Source organism: Ailuropoda melanoleuca, chromosome 14 (assembly GCF_002007445.2).
Source record: "Ailuropoda melanoleuca isolate Jingjing chromosome 14, ASM200744v2, whole genome shotgun sequence".
In the NCBI taxonomy this organism is placed as follows: domain Eukaryota; kingdom Metazoa; phylum Chordata; class Mammalia; order Carnivora; family Ursidae; genus Ailuropoda; species Ailuropoda melanoleuca.
The window spans coordinates 1,496,868-1,515,923 of NC_048231.1; the positions used below are offsets into that span (position 1 = coordinate 1,496,868).

The window sequence follows — 19,056 nt, forward strand, 5'->3', positions numbered from 1 at the left end:
GGGAGTGGGGGATACTGAGTGGACGAAGCGGCAGTAGCAGCTCATGCTGCTGCCCGGGGTCCCGGTGCAGTTGGAAGCTTCGGGGGTGGGGAGGGGGTGCTGGGCAAGCGGTGCGGCGAGCGCAGGCTAAGGGACAAGTAGTGGAGCAGTGGCAGCAACTGCAGGAACCGCCGCCGCAGCCGCCTCCTCGGCAGCTTCCCCGGGAAAATGGCTGTGGGGCTGGCCGCGCCGCTAAGTTTGCTTCCGTGCGGTGAGGAGCGGGCTGCTTGGGGGAGCCGGTCCCTAACTCCGCGGCGCGTCCTCTCCTGTGGAGTCCGTGGCAGGACCGAGGGGCCGGGGGCAGGTACCTCTCTGGGCTGTACAAAAAGTTGAGGCGGGCGCGGGGAGGAGGCGGCGGCTGCCGCTGTGCGGCTCCCCTCCCCTCCCACACCCTCTCCGGGCCACCTCCCCTCCTCCTCTCCGCCCCCCCTCGGCCCCCTCCCTAGCGCGGGTCTCCCCTCACTCTCGCGCCTCCCGGCTGAAGGCCGCGGCCTCTGCCCCATCGGTGAAGAAGCGCTTCTCCTTTCTGACATGGTGCAGAGCGGAGGAAGGAGAGCAATGGCGCCGTGACACTCCGCTGCCGCCACCGCGGGCCCGGGGCGGGCCGAGGGGGCCGAGCAGCGGAGGCGGGGCGCGGGCCGAAGTCGGGGTATCTGGGGGGCGGCTGAGCGAAAGCTCGGCGACCCCGCCTCGGGGGGGACCTGGGGGAGCCCAAACGGCGCCCTGCCCTTTTCCGGAGCCCTCGGTCCTGGGGCTCCGAGTTGAGCATTTCGGGTCAAAGTGACGAGCGAGGCGGGGGCGCGGTGGGCCGCTGGCGAACTCCGGGGAGAAAAAGGCTGCCCTTTGGCGCCCTAGGGGTTCGCGCTGCTTCCTCAGCTCCTGCGTCCTGGCTGCCCTCCGGGGGATCTTATCCCTTGGCTGGTGAGGGTTCTGCCCCTCCCCGCTGGCGTTTGTTTACTTTCTTTCCTTGGGTCGCTCCCCTCTGTTGACTGATTCTGTGCCTGTCTTTCCCCTCCCCATGGTTTTAGCGAAGAAGATAGCTCGTTGAGCTGGAACCCCACAGATCACCAGTAAAAATGAAGGTAAGTGGAGTCATTGCTGCTCTGAGCCTCGTGCCCTGGACACTGCTTGTCGTGAGGCTGGTGCTGTGGAATGTCATTTTTTTTTTCCTACTCAAAATTGATTCCTCTACTAAGCAGCGCTTTCTGAAAATGAGGACGTGTTGAAAGGGTGAGAAATGATCATTGTGTCTAATGCAGTCAGTCCGGCCCCTCTCTGAAGCAGTTAGCACTTTGGAAAGGCTGCTGCAGCCTTTCCATTGTTGTCCATTGGGCTAGTATTTTTAAACACTTCCTGTGTTGGCAGCAACCTTTGCAGAAGTAAAGCTTTTGTCCTGTTTTGGTTCTTTGGGGGATTTTTTGAAATTTTTTTTCTTCCTCAGTGCCAGTATAATTTTCTAAGGAAGGAATATGTGCATTGTGTAAGGGAGAGATCATTTCTTCGAAAAATTCTGTAGCTAAAATATTCGAAGGTGAACTGAAACTAATGTTTTGTTTTAGTTCAGGCATTGTAGTAAATATTTTAAAACCTACATCAACCTAAAAAAACATATTCGTCTTAAGATAGCTAATAGTGCACACAGCGTATGTGATATTTAAAGGGAGAGGAAGTTACAGCATTGTGTAGTGCAGTGGCATTGAATACTTCAGGTCAGATATTTATTTGTCAAAGTGTTCCTTTTCAATTTGCATTATTTGTAAATGCACTAACTTTAAAAGGTATTTGATTCCTCACTCATATATACTGTTTCAGCGTATTAAAATCTGAAATATAGCATTTCCCCAAACTTTCTCTTCCTATCTCCTAGAAATGACACATTAACTTCTTTAATGTTACTTGGGAAAACTTACTGGAAAAGGAAAAACCATTTTCTACTTAAAAGTGTTATTTCTGGAGTGTACACTGTTACCTTTGCACTTAGCAATATTGAATCGAGCTTCTATGAATACATTTTAACTTTTGAAAAGAAATAAGTAAAATGACAGACTCAGAATAACAATCATTCTGTTCCTATCGAGATTAAAATGAATGATAGAATGAAATTTCCCACATCTTTCAATGTATCATTCTGATCATGGCTATTTGCTAAAAGTAGACTTTTTAAAGTAAAGCTTATTTTTTTAATATACCAGGAAGATTAGTGTGATAAACTAGGTACAGCACCAAGTTTTGAGCCATTAGTTCATATCTCCGCATTCATCAGCTGAATTTAGACTTAGATTTTTTTCTAACTGTAGTTTTTAGACAGTGTTTCCCCCCAAATAATGGTCTCCTTATCGAAAGGATTGGCTTCGTTTTTTGTCTATTGCAGTTATACTGTATCCAAAAAAGATATTGCTTTACTGTAGTTACATTAATAAACATTTAACTACATATTGTTAGCATTAATCTTAATAGCAATGTTTCTTCTAATTTGAAAACAAAATTTTCAGGCCATAATTAAATAACTTAAAGTGTTATGGGACACCTACCATGAATATACCTTTTTTGGTTTTGGAGGGTTTTTGTTTTTTTGTTTTGTTTTTTGTTTTTGTATTTTATTATTATTGTATTTTTTAAAGTAAGCTCTAGGCCCACCATGGGGCTTGAACTCACCACCCAGAAATCAAGAGTCGCGTGTTCTACCGACTGAGCTATCCAGGCGCCCCTGTTTTTTGTTTCTTTTTTTTTTTTTTTTTTTTTTTTTGTAATGTGTTCACTTTTAAATAAATTATTGAATTGTTGAAACATTTTGTGTCTGGAGGAAAAAACATTATCCTATGTCCTTACTGATACTTCTGTTAAAACTTAAAATGCTTTCTGTTGTCAAGATATAGTTTATGTAGTAAAGGAATGTAATTGCTTGCTTTAGGGGTATTTTCCAAATTATTAATGACATTAGTAAACAATATTAATGTTCTTACTACTTTAACTATAGAACCTTTTAATGAGGCTTGAGGTTGGAATAGGGAGAATAGTAGTGACATTCACATTTTATGTTCTTTCATCAGGCGGCGGATGAGCCTGCCTATCTGACAGTGGGAACTGATGTCAGTGCCAAGTACCGAGGTGCCTTCTGTGAGGCAAAAATTAAGACTGTGAAAAGGCTGGTAAAAGTTAAGGTAATTTTTTTTTTTTTTAATGCAACCTGGATTGAAGAGAATTGGGGAGAGGGACACTGCAAATCAACATTTTATTGAATCATTGCTTGACTTACTGAATTGTTATTACATGAAAGCACTGTTATATACAAAACTGTAGGAAAAGCACATTAAGAGTTAAGAAATAACTCAAAATGAGAAGTTATTCCAAAGTGCTTCTCTGAAAACACCGCATTTATGAGACTTCCTTTTATATGGCTCTCTGCTGTTGTGCCATGCTTCCTTAGGCTATGATCTATTTTCTTGCCTTTCACAAATTAGGTGGAGATGATTTCAAGTGATTAGGAAAAATAATATAGTGGAAATTGTCTTCAAGACAGTGTTAAAAAATGATTTTATTTTTAAGATGCTTTTATGACCAGAAAAAAGCCATGACGTTATTCCTGTACAATATTTGGAAATACAGAAAAGTACCAAAGGCATAATACCCATAGCTTACCTCTTAGAAACTACTATTAAGTTTTTTGTGTTTCTGTCTGGAAGTTTTCCTATATAAATGTTTTTAATAATCTTAAATTATAAGTGTAATCCATGTTTATTATAAACATCTGTAACATTACAGAGCTATATAATAAATAATAAAGTTCACGAATGTCCTCTTTGATACTACACCAGAGAGATTTGATATGGTCTGTCTGATACTGTGCAGTGCCTATCATAACAGTATTGTTGTTGTTGTTGTTATTGGATCATGTTGTACTTTCAGTTTTGCAGTTTGCTTTTCACTTCCATATCTGATCTTTTCCTACAAGAATTAAGCACCATAAAAGGAGGAAATGTTAGACTTGTTCTATCCCCAACACCTAGAGTGGTACTCGATACATAGTAGGCACTCAAAATATGTTGAATGAGTAAATGACTTGGAATAGTTTTTCTCAAAGTGTGGCCCTGGACCACAGCATCAGCCTTATCTGGGAACTTGTTGGAAGTGCAAATTTTCAGGCCCAGACCGCAGACCTACTGAGTCAGAAACTCTGTGAGTAGGGTCCAGTGATTGTAATTTAACAAGCCCTTCAAGTGTTTCTGCTGCATGTTGAAGTTTGAGAATCACTGAACTAGAAGAGTATGATTTGTGTGGTAGATAAATAGATTTGTGTGTGATAATTATAAGATTTCTATTTAAATTTTGATCTGATGAAATTTTTCTTCAGGTATTGTTACAATATCATTTGACATTTATTTCTTTGTTTCATTTGTCCTTTTTTCTATATCAGCTATGTGGGATTTGATTACTAAATATTTACCTGGATTTCTTTGAGAACTTAAACTTCTTGTTAATATTGTGGCTTTTGATATATTTATTTAAAATCAGTACAGTGATTGGGGAGGTCTTATAAATTATATAGAATTTCAGTTTTCATCTTTGGGTACTTGTTCTGTGTGAATGATTACACTGTATATTTGGGAGGATTTGTAGCAAAAAGGAGTACTTATTTGTAACTGAACTCCATATCCTGAATATTTAGGTTTACTTTATAAAGGACCAACAGTGTTCTGGTTTTAATTTGTTTACCTTATATGTGGNGAAGCAGGCTCATAGCGGAAGAGCCTGATGTGGGGGCTCGATCCCATAACGCCGGGATCACGCCCTGAGCCAAAGGCAGACGCTTAACCGCTGTGCCACCCAGGCGCCCCTGATACTTTTTTTATATACTTTGTGACAGAACCTTTTATAACTTGTTGATAAAAAACAGTGAAGGCAGTTTTAAACTTTTACAATAATCACTACAAATTATAAATCTTGTATAGTTCATTAATTCAGCAAACATTTATGAAGTGCCTGTAATATGCCTTGACATTTGCTAACTGCTGGGGATATAATGATGAAGGAGGATTCTAACCCTCAAGGAGTTCACAGTTAAAAAGAAAGTCAATAAACATAAATATAAGACAATGTAATAAGTATTAAGACAGAAGTAAGCACAGGATGCTAAGAACACATAGATTAAAGACTTCATAAACATGTCGTTTTAAAAGTAACGTGCAAATTATTGTGCAAAAAATATTTTCCAGGTACTCCTGAAACAGGATAATACTACACAGTTGGTGCAAGATGACCAAGTAAAGGGTCCTTTAAGAGTACGTATGTTCTGCGGTTTAAAATCTGTAATGATAAATCACAAATACATATGGTAAATTATTGCATTTTACATTTGTAGATAGTTTCAGAATTTATAAGAATGTTAATCAGAAAACAAAAATACAAATGAAGTGTTACCGAGTTAGTATAAATTATATTACACTGGCTGTATCCTTAGTTTAGAAAGATAAATCATCTTACAGAGGTAATTTAGTATATATAAACATGAGTTTTCAGACACCTTTTGTTTTGAACTCTTGGATTGAATACCTCATTTTTTTTTTTTTTACATTGTTGTCAGAGATATTTAACCTGCTAAGTAGTATATTACTATCATAAATTTGAATCGCTTGTTGTTCTAACTTACCAAGTAAAGTATGTTGACTTCATAATTCAATTTAGTGGGTACCTATATTGTGTTTTCCATCCGTTTCTGGCCATTTGTTTATGTAATGAATCTTTGTTATGTCAGAGTACCACTTCAGTTAATATCTGATATACAAAGGTCTGGAAGCTGAAAGAAGGTCAACTGGTCCATCCCTCTCTCTCCAGGTGAACCTTTATCTAAAAGGTCCCTTAAATATGAATGCTGAATCCGATATTCAATATTTCTATGAAAGAAAATTGAAGCTACTTTTGTTATCTTATGGTTTTCTGGTTCTTAGATTCCACAGTTTCCTTGAAGGCAGTGTGATGTAGTACAAAAGCTCTGAAGTAAGACTTAAGAGACTGGGTTCTCATCGTCTCATCTGAGCAATAGTATTCAATGTGTAAAATAAGAACTTTACTTGTGCCAGAGCATTTTGGGGTTCAAATTGCATGATAAATATGTGAGCACTATAAATGATAAAGATCTAAGTCAGTGTAAAGTAGAATTATCATAGGTATTTTTTCTTTTTAACCCAGGTCATATAGTTGGTGGGAATGACTTGGTTTGTTTAAATTTGGTAATGAAATTTTGATACTGGGTTTTAGGTTGGAGCTATTGTTGAAACAAGGACATCTGATGGATCCTTTCAGGAGGCTATTATCAGCAAGTTGACAGATGCTAGTTGGTATACTGTGGGTAAGTAGTTAATTTAATACATAGGATTTAATTTGGGGTTGCATATACCTCTATTTTGTAAACACACTGAATTCTGTTGGCAGGGAAATATGTATTCTTTACTGTCAATTTACTTGATATAGTTGGCTAAAATTTTAATGACACCTGCTGGTAACAAAAATAATTACCTTTTTGGTCACTTGTGGCTATTTCATCCAAGAATGTACTTCTTTTTTAGGCCACCTAGATTATTTCTTTTCAAGAAAGTTAAATTATATGGTTATTTTCTTCCATTAGAAAGTTGATACAAGTTAGTATTGTAAGTAATCAGACTTTTTTTACTTTTCCTGTAATTACAATTAAGATTGTGCAGTTGCAATCTTTTATTGTAGTGCTGCCTGTTTTACATAAGAGTAATGCAGATGTTACCACAGAATTTAAAGACTAAAAAAATTTTGACCAGAGTAGATTCAAGTCTAGATGATCATAGCTTAATTTTTTATTTTTTGATCTCCGTAACACTTTTCAGTAAAGATATATGTGCTACTGATGTGAATGCATACTTAATGTTCCATGCATAAGCTTGTACTGGCTTTAAAAAACTTTATTGTCCTGAGTAGCAACAAGTGTCTTAATACATGTAAACTAAAACCTAAATGTAGTAGTTACGTAGTTGCTGTCATTATGTTGATGAGAACAGCAATGATTAACATTTCCAAATCTCTTCTCAGTACATTCAAACTACACAGTCCTGTGGATAACATCCAATCTTTTGTTTTACACTGAACATCTATACCGTTTGGTTTTTACATTTATGTCTTGGTTTAAGTGATGTAATTATGGTGTGGTTTCCTTAAAGAAGGAAAAGAAATGATCTTATAGGTTTACTTTTAGTTTACTTGGTTTATTGCTTTAGGTAAAAATATTCATCTTCAGGTGATGCTCAAAGCTATGAAGAGTATGCTTTGGTTAAAAATTGTACTTCCTGTGTCTTAACTCTGAGGCTTCTATTAGTAGTACCAATTTGTTCTATGTAACTGTTTTCTAACCATTTTTATTCTTCTTGGACCGTCTAGAAATTGGTGTTGGTTCACAATAGTGGTATTATTCTGAACTACATATTTTTAGGAAGCTTGGTTGTGGCTGTTGATAGTTGTTAGGGATTTAAAAACTAAGTTTAATGTTAACTCTTGGAGGTCAAATAAATACAATTTTGCTATATTAAACCAGTGATAAAAATTATAGGCATTCACATATGCAAAATTATGCAAGATTATATGATGCATATTCAAATACCAATATTGCATCCTATTTGGTACTTAATATCAAGGTTGCATTGGCAGTACTTGTGGAGTTTTACTGATATAATTCTTACGCTTCTGCAGAAGCGATACTTTTCAGGTTTTCACATTTTGGGCTTCTGCCCTCCAGAATAGCAGATCTTTATCCTCTGTGGATGGCATTTTAGCATTTCTAAAAGCTATTTGCTACTGAGCATTCTCTATGGTGATTTTCTGTGATGGGTAATTACAGAAGAAATTGTATAATTCTTGTTCTGAAAGAGCTTAGAATCTTAATTGCATGTAATTCGTGTATCAAGCGTTAGTGTACATAAGAATCACTTGGTGCTTGTTTTAAAAAATGAGGATTTGAGGACTTCAAATCTCTTCAATTTACTAGGTCTGGGGATGGCAACCCAAGAATCTTTCTTTTTATAATTACATTGGGTGAACTTAATGCAGGTAGTACACATTTAGTAAAATAGTCAATACTTGGAGAAACAAGAGACTTATTCAGGAGAAAAATTCAAAATATTTAAGTTTTTTGTATCCGTGTAATGACAGCAAGTGACCTAAAAAATTTAAGATGTTAAAAAGCACCATTGACTTAAGTATAATATAGCACTCTGCTATAAAGAATATTTAGGTATTGAAGGATGTAGCCCATATAAAGAATGATTAGAGTATAATGAGCCTAAAAGATGACAAAATAAAATGTGTCATCGCTCACAGGTCATGAGTGGTCTATATTTTTCTTTGATTGAGTGACTATTACCTGTTGGGTTTAATTCCTTTTTTTCTGAGTTTTTCTTGATTTCTAATTCTTAGTGAAGTATTCTATAAGTAGAATCAGAAAGTTACAGAAAGTATTAATGATCTCCATATCATTTCTTTATTCTAAGTGGTCTCAAAATTTGATTACTAAAAACTAAAGAAAAGAGGATACCATACTACTGATTTGGATCAAATAAAAGTTATGATCATCGGTGATCAAAAATTATTTAATGAGTCTGGTAATAACTTATATAGGTATTTTTTTCTGTGATAGCTGAATAATCAATTTTGAAAGATTACAGATCTAATATAACCTAATTTTTATAAATCTAATAATACCTTGCCCTCTGATCTTGAATAATAAGTAGGTCCAGTTTATGGATTTTTTTTTTTTCTTTGAGCCTCAGAAATAGTTCCTTCCTCCTGTCATAAAACAATGCTTCCTAGCATAATTTATTCATTCGGCAGTTCTTATCTTTGCATGGAAGGTAAGGAGTGTGTAACATATGGAAATATATTGTTATCCGTCTCGTCACTGAAAAGGTATCAAAATTAGGATTGGAATTTGTATCTTCACTTGAACGTTGCCATTAACTCCTGGTAAATACAGCTGGCAATAAGACATTCTAAAACTATTCTTTCACCTTTTTGGAATATAAAAATAACACATTGTACTTGAAAAATAGGAAAATTTAATGGACAGAATTGTTACTAATTTTAGTAATTTACATATAAAATGCATTTACACACATTACATAATCTATCAAATTTTACACTAAAATCTATTTGATTATTGGGTGCCTGGGTGGGTCACTCGGTTAAGCATCTCACTCTTGGTTTCAGCTCAGGTCATGATCTCAGGGTCCTGAGATCGAGTTCCATATCAGGCTCTGCACTCAGCATGGAGCCTGCTTGAGATTCTCTCCCTTTCTCCCCCTTCATGCTCTTGCGTGCGTGCTCTCTGTAAAATAAATAAAATCTTTAAAAAAAAAAAACCTGAAATCTATTTGCTTATTTATATATTTTTGTGACAGATGGTTTTTAAGACTCAGGATTTTTTCATGCCTTATAATTACTATTTTGCACATCAGTTGGATCAGATCTCATGGAAGTTCTAGTTGATTGAGTAGAGGAGGTTTAGTTAAGCTGGTGAATGGACTGTTGTAGAATGTGCTGCAGGTTATAAGGCTTTTTAATTTAGTTAGAACCTCTTATGACACGTTTTTCTATAACCAAAATCGACCACAGATGTTTTCAAAACCAGGTGGTTATTCCACTGACTAGAAAATCATTAAGAAAAAATGTACTAAGCCAAAAGAAATCTGTGCATTCCTGTGATACGCTTTAACCTATTATTTAAATGGTCTTCCACAAGAATTAATATTCCCATGATATTTTGTCAATTTCACTATACATTTGAGTGCTAATTTCTTAAGTTTCTTGATTTCTGAAGTTTTTGACCTTGGCTGGCAGAGGGACTTCTCTATCACGGATGATTTTTTGTAACAGAACTATTGGTTATACCTAAGGTATATAATTTTAAAGTTTTTATTCCATTATGTGAAATATTTTAATAAATATATAAATATATATATTTTATTAATCGTAACTGCTATACACAGATATAAGAATAATATTTTATTTTTGTAAAGTCAGAATTCTTGACTTTCTCTCCTGTGTTCATTTTATGCCTTTGCTTCATACCTATTTATTACTCATTTTGATCCCCCTTAACAAAACTAGCTTTGTGATTCTCAGTTTCTTTATAAAAGGAGAAGAGTGATTTCTACCTTACAGAGGCTGTTGTGAGGATTAGTACATGATAGAAGCTTAATAAGTGATAGCTAATTATATCTTTGGGGAGAGAAAGTTAATTTACTATTGTTATCTTACTATCCTCCAGCATCTAACAGTGCTATGATCACAGGTAGAGCTTTTGTAGTTAGTAGGTAGATCCCTGTTGCTTTTGTTTCTTTTAATTTTAACAGTTTAGAGTTAGGCTTTGTATATTTGTTTGCATAGGCATTGTTTTGTCTAGTATGATCAACATTATTGACAGGGACTTAGCTTTGTCATTTTCCTCAAATTATTTTTTAGTATTTATATGTAATAGAGCTACCACCTTAAAAAAAAAGAGAGCATGAGTGGTGGGAAGGGCAGGGAGAGGAAGAAGGAGATTCCCCGCTGAGCAGGAGGCCCGGCTTGGGACAATCCCAGGACCCCGAGATCATGACCTGAGCTGAAGGCAGACACCTAACTGACTGGGCCACCCAGGTGCCCCCAGAGATACCGCTTTTATACTCCTCTGTGCTCAGCAGTCTATTCAGATGCCATTTTGGGCAAGTATAAAACATTTAACAGAATTACTAAATCCTTATAGTCTGACTTTTTCCTCTTGGCATACTGTAGTATACGTCTTGAACTAAAAAGAGCTATATTTACTATCTATACCAGTTAATTATTTCACTTTTAACCAAAATGCCAGAGTCACTCTTCAATGCCTACAAATTTGGTGTTCTTTAGAGGATACTTCTAACATGAAAGTTATAGAGGAAGCTTTTTATAGATGGAACTTCCTCATGATTTTGATAATCAGGGATGCCATGACTAATAGGTTCACCGCGTTGTTTGGTTTTCTGTCTTTCAGAAAATCTTGAATGGGGGGCGCCTGGGTGGCACANTTTTAAAAAAAAAAAAAAAAAAAAAAGAAAATCTTGAATGGTTATATAGCTTTTCAAACTTTGATGAAGTACTTAAGTACATGCCTTTGTATAGTTTTAGGAGTTAAAAATAAATTTAAACTGTTTCTCTTTGTTCATTCAAAGTTGTAAGTGTTCCTGCGTAAAACTGTAGAATTGTTATTGGTACCACAATTCCCTTTAGAGAAGTTCTTTTTGTTTTTACATTATTTCCACCCATGATAAAGTATGTTGAAGTGAAATGCATGTGTTCTTCAAAAATCTGATTTATTTCGAAGTGGTTATTTTAAAACAGCAAGAACGAAAGATATTGTTGAAATTTTTCATCAGGGGGCGCCTGGGTGGCTCAGTTGGTTAAGTGTCTGCCTTTGGCTCAAGTCGTGATCCCAGGACCCTGGGATCAAGTCCCATGTTGGGCTCCCTGCTCAGTGAGGAGCCTGCTTCTCCCTCTCCCTCTGCTCCTGCTCTCTCTCACTCTCAAATAAATAAAATCTTTAAAAAAATTTGGAAATTTTTCATCAGAACATTTGATTTGGGGCTGCCATTGATTAATGATGAAACGCTGTGGAATACATTTTGTTGCATAAATTTGATATTATTGATTGGTCTTATAGTCTCATTTTTCTTCCTCATACCTCCACTTAAACATGAGTGCATATGAGTATGTATGTGTGTGTCCATTGTCACCATCTTTCGCATTGTAGGCATTAAGGAAAGTTGGAACTTTTAAGGTTTTATTCTTTAATATATTTAGAGATATTAATACTAACATGAATTAAGTTTGGTACAATAATTTTATGATCGTGAATTTTTAAAGGAACAGTGGTTTATTTATTAGACTTGACACCATATGAATCATAGTTTTGTTACAAGTGTTTAGAGCACTGTTAATCAGGTGTAGATTAGTAATGTAATTGTTGGAGGATGTTGTGTTTTATCCTGTCATTGTGTCTGCAGGTGGTCATTAATTTCTGCATCGTTGACAGTGTATAACACAGCTCCTTTTGTGGAAACATTATGGTTCTTTGAGTATGTGCTTCAGGAACTTTTCATTTTCTCTGCATTGTCTCCTGCATGTAAGAGAATTTAAACTAGATGTCTTTAGTCTAAGAGAAGAACTGACTGAGGTAAATAAATACTGAAGAAGTTGAGTGCTCTTACATAAGTTCTTAGCATGAAAAAAATGTTTATGATTAAATATTATTAAAGCAAAGTAATGTAGAATTTTCCTTTATTAACACTAATTTATTCTGTTAGAATGGAAAAACCTCTAGAATTATATTAGGATTAAATCTTAAAAGTAATTATTTTTGTCTATATATGCCTTCTTGTGTATATGTTATTTTCATAAGATATACAAACATTTATTGATGTTTGCATTATAAGTATCTGAGATGAGGATTCCATCCTTTTATATTTTATTTCTTCATAATGCTGGGCAGTCCAGGTGTTTTCTGGGAGCATTTTCTTTTTAATAAACTTTGTAAATGTTAGATGTTAAAATAAGAGTGCATTTCTGAAAAATTAAACCTATAAAAATAATATAGCTAGTTATATGGAGAATAAAAGTGATAAAATGTTAAATTCCTTACCCCCATTTCCCTAAAATATTTAAACATAGTTTCCATGTAGTATGATTTTTTAAAAATGTAGTAAAAGCTTTTAAGGAAGCTTCTGTGCGATTATGACTGACTTTTTTGAATTAAAAAAAAACTTTCCATCTTTCTGATATTTCCTTGTTTCAACTTTTATTTCTAAACTTTTTTTTTTTTTTTAAAGGTTTTATTTATTTACTTGAGAGAGGGAGCCTGATGTAGGGCTCTATCCCAGGACCCTGGGATCATGACCTGAGCTGAAGGCAGACGCTTAACCCACTGAACCACCTGGGCACCCTATTTCCAAACTTCTTACATCCTCCTCTAACAGAAGAAAAATGTTGGATCTTTTGACTTTAGAATCTGGCAGCCAGTACTTCTACTATACTAAGTTATGCAAATAAGAAGAGTCCAGTAATCCAAGAAGCATTACCAGAAGGCAAACAGTTTCTGGAAGTTAGAGATACTTCTTGGATAACTGTTGGGAGCAAACCCATAATACTTTTTTTTAAACCAGGTTTTTGCTCATTTCTTCTAGGATTAAAGATAATTTAATAATCTGTGCTTTGACTAGGTTGCTAATGGTTTCAAGAAGGTGGTTCTGTAGTGATAGAAATTGAACAAGTGAATGGAGACACCTAAGCAGTTGGGGGCAGCCATTTAACCTATGTCTATTTGGCAGCTACAGAATGAAAAATGTATAATGTATATTTTTAAAGGTTCTGAAAAATAAATAACAAATAATGGTTTTTACAAATATTAAGCCTTAGACAAGTAGCAATAATAGCATTCTCTGCAGTGAAATTTTTACTTAGTGTGCATAAATTCTCTGATATCTCTTGCTTATTGTAGTGTTTGATGATGGTGATGAGAGAACACTGAGACGCACTTCACTTTGCCTAAAAGGAGAGAGGCATTTTGCTGAGAGTGAGGTAGGGTGCTATGGATGGGCTTTTTGGGTTGTATAACTTCTAACATCAAGGCAAAATATGATTTAATTTGTCTGTTGTTTCTTACCTAGACACTTGACCAGCTGCCCTTAACAAATCCGGAGCATTTTGGAACTCCAGTAATTGCGAAAAAGACAAACAGAGGAAGGAGGTCCTCTCTTCCTGTGTGAGTGTTTTTATGTACAGTAACGTTAGAATTATTACAACATTAAACAAATGATTTTCTAGGATGGCTAAAATTGTTCAGGTAACTTTCCCATAGTATCTCTTATCCTTATGTTAGACATTTTGCCTTGAGCAGATCTTGTTCTTAATTATTCTCATTATTTTGTCCAAGAATTATCACAACGCCTTTTTTAAAAAGGCTAATTTTGTCTTGAGTTACTTTGCCAAATTCCTTAATTGATATAATGTTTTTTTTTTCTGCATTAAGTGAGTATATGTGTTTTTTAGCCTTTTTATATCAAAAACATTTCAAAAACATAAACTTTCAGGGCTCCTGGGTGGCTCAGTCAGTCTAGTGATTCTTGGTTTCAGCTCATGTCAGGATCTCAGGGTTGTGAGATTGAACTCCATGAGACTGAGCTCTGCACTCAGCAGGGTGTCTCCTTGAGATTCTCTTCCTCTCCCCCCATTTGTGCACACTCTCTCTCTCTCCCTTTCACTGTCTAAAAATAAATAAATCTTTACAAAAAAGCTACAGTAAGCTTTCATATACTTATCATCTAGATTCACTAACTTAAAATTTGTTGGCACATTTGCTTTATCATTCACTCTGTAGGTGAATATTATAATTATTTTTTATTTAATGATAATTTTAATTGGTCAAACCATCTGGGAGAATATTGCAAGCATCAGATCTACCTTTAAACACTTGAAGAATAAGGAAATTCTCCTACATAGTTAAAGTATGATTATCAAATTCAGAAAATTTAACATTAATAGAATTCTATTGTCTAATAATATATAATCCATATTTCAGATTTTGCCACTTGGCCCAGTAAAAGCTTTTATAAGCATCCCCTGAATCCAGGATCTAATCCAAAACCATGCATTACATTTAGTTTATATGGTTCTTTTTTTTTTTTTTTTTAAGATTTTATTTATTTATTTGAGAGAGAGGGCAGAGTGTGAGTGAGCGAGTGAGCATGAGCAGGGGTGAGAGGCAGAGGGAGAGGGAAAAGCAGACTCCTCGCTGAGCAGGGAGCCTGACGTGGGGCTTGATCCTAGGACCCTGAGATTATGACCTGAGGCAGATGCTTAACCGACTGAGCCACCCAGGCATCCCTAGTTTATGTGGTTCTTAAATCTCCTTTAATCTGGAAAAGTTCTTCAGCTTTTTTTTTTTTTTTTNTTTTTTTTTTTTTTTTTTTTTTGGTCTTTTCATGACCTTGACATTTTTGAAGAGTACAGGCCAATTTTGTAGACTTTTCCTCACTATGGGTTTGTCTGCTTATTTTATTCTCTAGGTAAGTTAACTTAAACCATCACATGTTTCTTAATGAGATCTTTTCATAACCTGTTAGGAAATTAGAGTTACATTATCTGGCATCTGGCATACATAAAAAGTAGAAGGACAATCTTTTTAAAAAAAATGTAACTGGCACTGTAAATACTTCATGGTGACATAATTAGGCTTTTCTGTCCCAGCTGGTGGTTGGCATAAGAGCTAAATCCAAATCCTCATTCATCTAGTGACATGGACTCAGAGTTACCATGGATAGCTCAGGACTACTTTGGGACTAGGGAAGTATCTATCTCTTCAATTTCAATAAGAGTGAAGAAACTACTACTCTGTAGTAATCCACATTAGAAATTGAATTGTACATGTTAAATTCACACCACTCTGACTGTCTCAACAATGGCTTATGTGAAGATCCTGATGAAGTTATTCTGACTTTTAGTAATGAAGATGAAAAGGAAGAAGAGAGTAGTGAGGAGGAAGATGAAGATAAGCGACGTCTCAATGATGAATTATTAGGAAAAGTTGTAACTGTGGCATCTACATCTGAGAAGACTGATTGGTATCCTGCATTGGTAAGTCAGATTTATTTGCAGAATTAATCAACCATTTAAAATATTTGTTTAAGGGTGTGCCTGGCTGGCTCAGTAGGTAGAGTATGATCTTCTTGATCTCAGGGTTGTGAGTTCAAGCCCCACGGTGGGTGTGGAGCCTACTGAAAATTTAAATAAGTAAACAAATGTTTAACATGGATTTTTAAAAAGCATTTACAATTTTTTGAAAGTATTGCACAAATTTAATTTGGACTTTATTGCAGAGTTTAGCAATCCTACTTAGGTCCCACATATTTCAGTGTCTTCTCTTGTTATTTTCTTTCTTTAATTTTCTATAACCAGTCATTTTTTGGGATTTTTCAGCTCTTCTTTCAAAATATGTCCAGTGGTCTCTTTTTATTCCTATTACCATTTTACAGTCAATTTGTGGTATTTACCTCCAAGTTCCCTTAACTTGATTCCTGAGCTTTTCGCTAAATCCAGACTATTTTTCTAGAAGCAATTTTTATAGAGAAATAGTTTTAAAATACTGATTTAATCATGATAGTTCCATTCTCCAAAAACCCCACAGAATTTTCACTGACTGCCTAATGGATCAATTCTGCATTCTTTTTTTTTTTTTTATGTACAAGTAATTATTTATTTATTTAATGATTTTTTTTTTATTATATTATGTTAGTCATCATACAGTACATCCCCAGTTTCCGATGTAAAGTTCGATGATTCATTAGTTGCGTATAACACCCAGTGCACCATGCAATACGTGCCCTCCTTACTACCCTTCACCGGTCTATCCCATTCCCCCCCCCCACTCCCCTCTGAGGCCCTCAGTTTGTTTCTCATAGTCCATAGTCTCTCATGTTTCATTCCCCCTTCTGATTACCCCCCCTTTCTTTATTGCTTTCTTCCCCTACTGATCATCCTAGTTCTTGTGTTCCATAGATGAGAGAAATCATTCAATTCTGAATTCTTTAGTTGGATAGCTGAGACCATCCCAGCTCTTAGTTTGTTTCCCATTTTCAGTGTAAGCTCTGTACTTGGGTTCTTTCTTAACTGCTCCCTCTTCTTAACTTCACTCTTCTAAAACTTTACCCTTGCCTTAAATCAATGAGTATTTACTGAGGATATGCAGTGAGTTCAGCTCTAAATTCCTTAGAAAAGAGAAAGATATGAATCTTGTAACACATTGCTCTCAAGAATCTTATATACATCTAAGAGATCACATAGCAATTAAAGACTAAATAGTCCTTTTTTCTTTTTTTTTTTTTTTTTTTTAAGTAGGCTCCATGATGAGCATGTAGCCTAATGCAGGGCTTGAACTCACGATCCTAAGATCAAGACCTGACCTGGGCTTAACAGTTGGACACTTAACAGACTGAGCCATCCAGGAGCCCCTCTATCATCATCAGTTTTAGTTTTTGTTTTTTTTTTAAGATTTTATTTATTTATTTGCCAGAGAGACAGAGAGCACAAGCAGGGGGAGTGGCAGGCAGAGGGAGAAGCAGGCTCCCAGCTGAGCAAGGAGCCTGATGCAGGACTCCATCCCAGGAACCTGGGATCATGACCTGAGCTGGAGGCAGATGCTTAACCGACTGAACCACCCAGGCATCCCATTCTATCATCATTTTTAAAACTTGGTACAGACACTGGAGTAGGACAGGAAGTATTGGGGAAAGGAAGGGTACACTGAGGCTTTGGAAATGGCGAGTCTTGATGGGTTGGCAGGGAAATCTAATCTTTGCTTACCTGGGAAAGGAATGAGAAGAAAGGATGCACAAGAGTATTATTTCATGAGAGGAATCAATAATACTTGGTAACACCTGTCTCCATTTTCTCCTTTTTCTACTCCTCTCTTCTGAAATGTCTTAAGGTTTAGCTTAAGTCCCACCTTTTCTATAGAGTCTCCCCTAACCACTCTAACATAACTATGCCCCTTCTCTGAATTTTATTTTTTGAATTTTGGATTTTGATATCACACATATCTCCAACAACAATGTTGGCACAAAACATGTCCCAAATTAGATCCTTTAAAGAACCAAGCCCATTTTTTAAGGTTTTTATGTGCATGTAAATACATTATTTAATTGCTATATATAATAGATTTGCTTTACATAAGAAAAGTCTGAAAATCCTTTGAGCCTTTCAGTTGTACAGGCAGACAGGTAAGTGGGTTTGGATTCAGAATATTTAGGTCATAATTTTTCAAGAGATTTTTTAATTCCTTCATTTACTTAACAGATTTATTGTTTGCTAGGTGATGTAGAAAGTAAAAGATAAGTAAGACACCAATCTCACGTTTGATAATTTTATAATTTAATGCAGAGAATAATTCAAGTAAGTATACATACAATAGTATATGTTCAACATTAGGATTTCTTGTTTTGAGAGATTACATTTATATAAAGGAGATCCAGAAAGCCTTCATGAAGCTGTTGCTTTTGAACCAAGCCTTGATGGATTTAAAGTTAGTTAAACAAAGCTTCTGTAGAGGACTTTCTTAGAGGAAACAAGATAAGTAAAAGCAGAGAAGCAAGGGGTTTGTTCATGGTACTATTTGCTCTGGGAATCCATTTTGGCTAAATATTAGACACAAATAAGGGAATCATAGGAAGTAAGCCTGGGAAGATAATTTGGATCTAGGGCAGAAGGGTGGCCATAATTCTGCATAGAATTTTGCAGAAGAGTAACATTATTTGAACTGCATATTTTGGAATATTAATGAGGCAGTAGTATGGTGAGTAGATTGTTGGAAAGACTAGAAATGGCAGGAATAAATTTGGAGGCCAATTTAGTGGTTCACAGGTGAGGTAATTAAGCCCTGGGCTGTGCCTACTCATCTTTTAAGACTTAACCTTAAGCCTTTGCTGCCATACCTTTTCCTTCCCCCAGTTGGGTTAAGTCTTCCTCCTAGGTGTTTTCATATCTCCATCCTTACCCTCCATGGTGTTCGTTTTGTGTTTACCTCTCCATTATGCTGTTAGCTCCTTGAGGACAGACAAAACGCTATTAGTAGTCTAATAATAACCAGCACCTAACAAACAGACGAACATTACTGCTGTCTGATGTTAAGACAGCTGATATGACTGCCAAGAATTTTTAATTATCTGGATATATACTGTTTAATACGATAGCCACAGTCCTCAGTGACTGTTTACATTTAAGTGTAACTTAATTAAAATTAAATAGAATTAGAAATTCAGTCTCTCAGTTGCACTAGCCACATTTCAGGTGCTTAGCAGTGCAGCTACAGAACATTTCCATCATTGCATAAAGTACTGTGGGTGGTGCTAGGTTGTAGCAGAGGGGCTGGTGTTAGGGATGATAATGGACAGATAGATTTCAGCAGTTTATTAATAGACTTTAATTTTTTTTAAATAT

At 36.1% G+C, this 19,056-nt stretch overlaps 1 protein-coding gene across 3 annotated transcripts in view; it reads left to right on the top strand.

Moving 5' to 3' along the window:
* The window catches only part of ARID4A (AT-rich interaction domain 4A), a 65,100-nt gene that overhangs the window by 191 nt on the left and 45,853 nt on the right, over window positions 1–19,056 (top strand). For 2 of the 3 annotated variants that reach the window (XM_011225422.3, XM_002913016.4), the window contains exons 2-8: window positions 1,068–1,121; window positions 3,090–3,200; window positions 5,253–5,318; window positions 6,295–6,385; window positions 13,565–13,644; window positions 13,734–13,828; window positions 15,567–15,699. In XM_011225422.3, the coding sequence (XP_011223724.1) occupies window positions 1,116–1,121; window positions 3,090–3,200; window positions 5,253–5,318; window positions 6,295–6,385; window positions 13,565–13,644; window positions 13,734–13,828; window positions 15,567–15,699 (582 nt within the window). In that variant the 5' untranslated portion in view covers window positions 1,068–1,115. Of the gene's footprint in view, window positions 1–89; window positions 961–1,067; window positions 1,122–3,089; window positions 3,201–5,252; window positions 5,319–6,294; window positions 6,386–13,564; window positions 13,645–13,733; window positions 13,829–15,566; window positions 15,700–19,056 lie in introns of those variants that run through there. The other variant, XM_019799935.2, reaches the window with a different exon arrangement.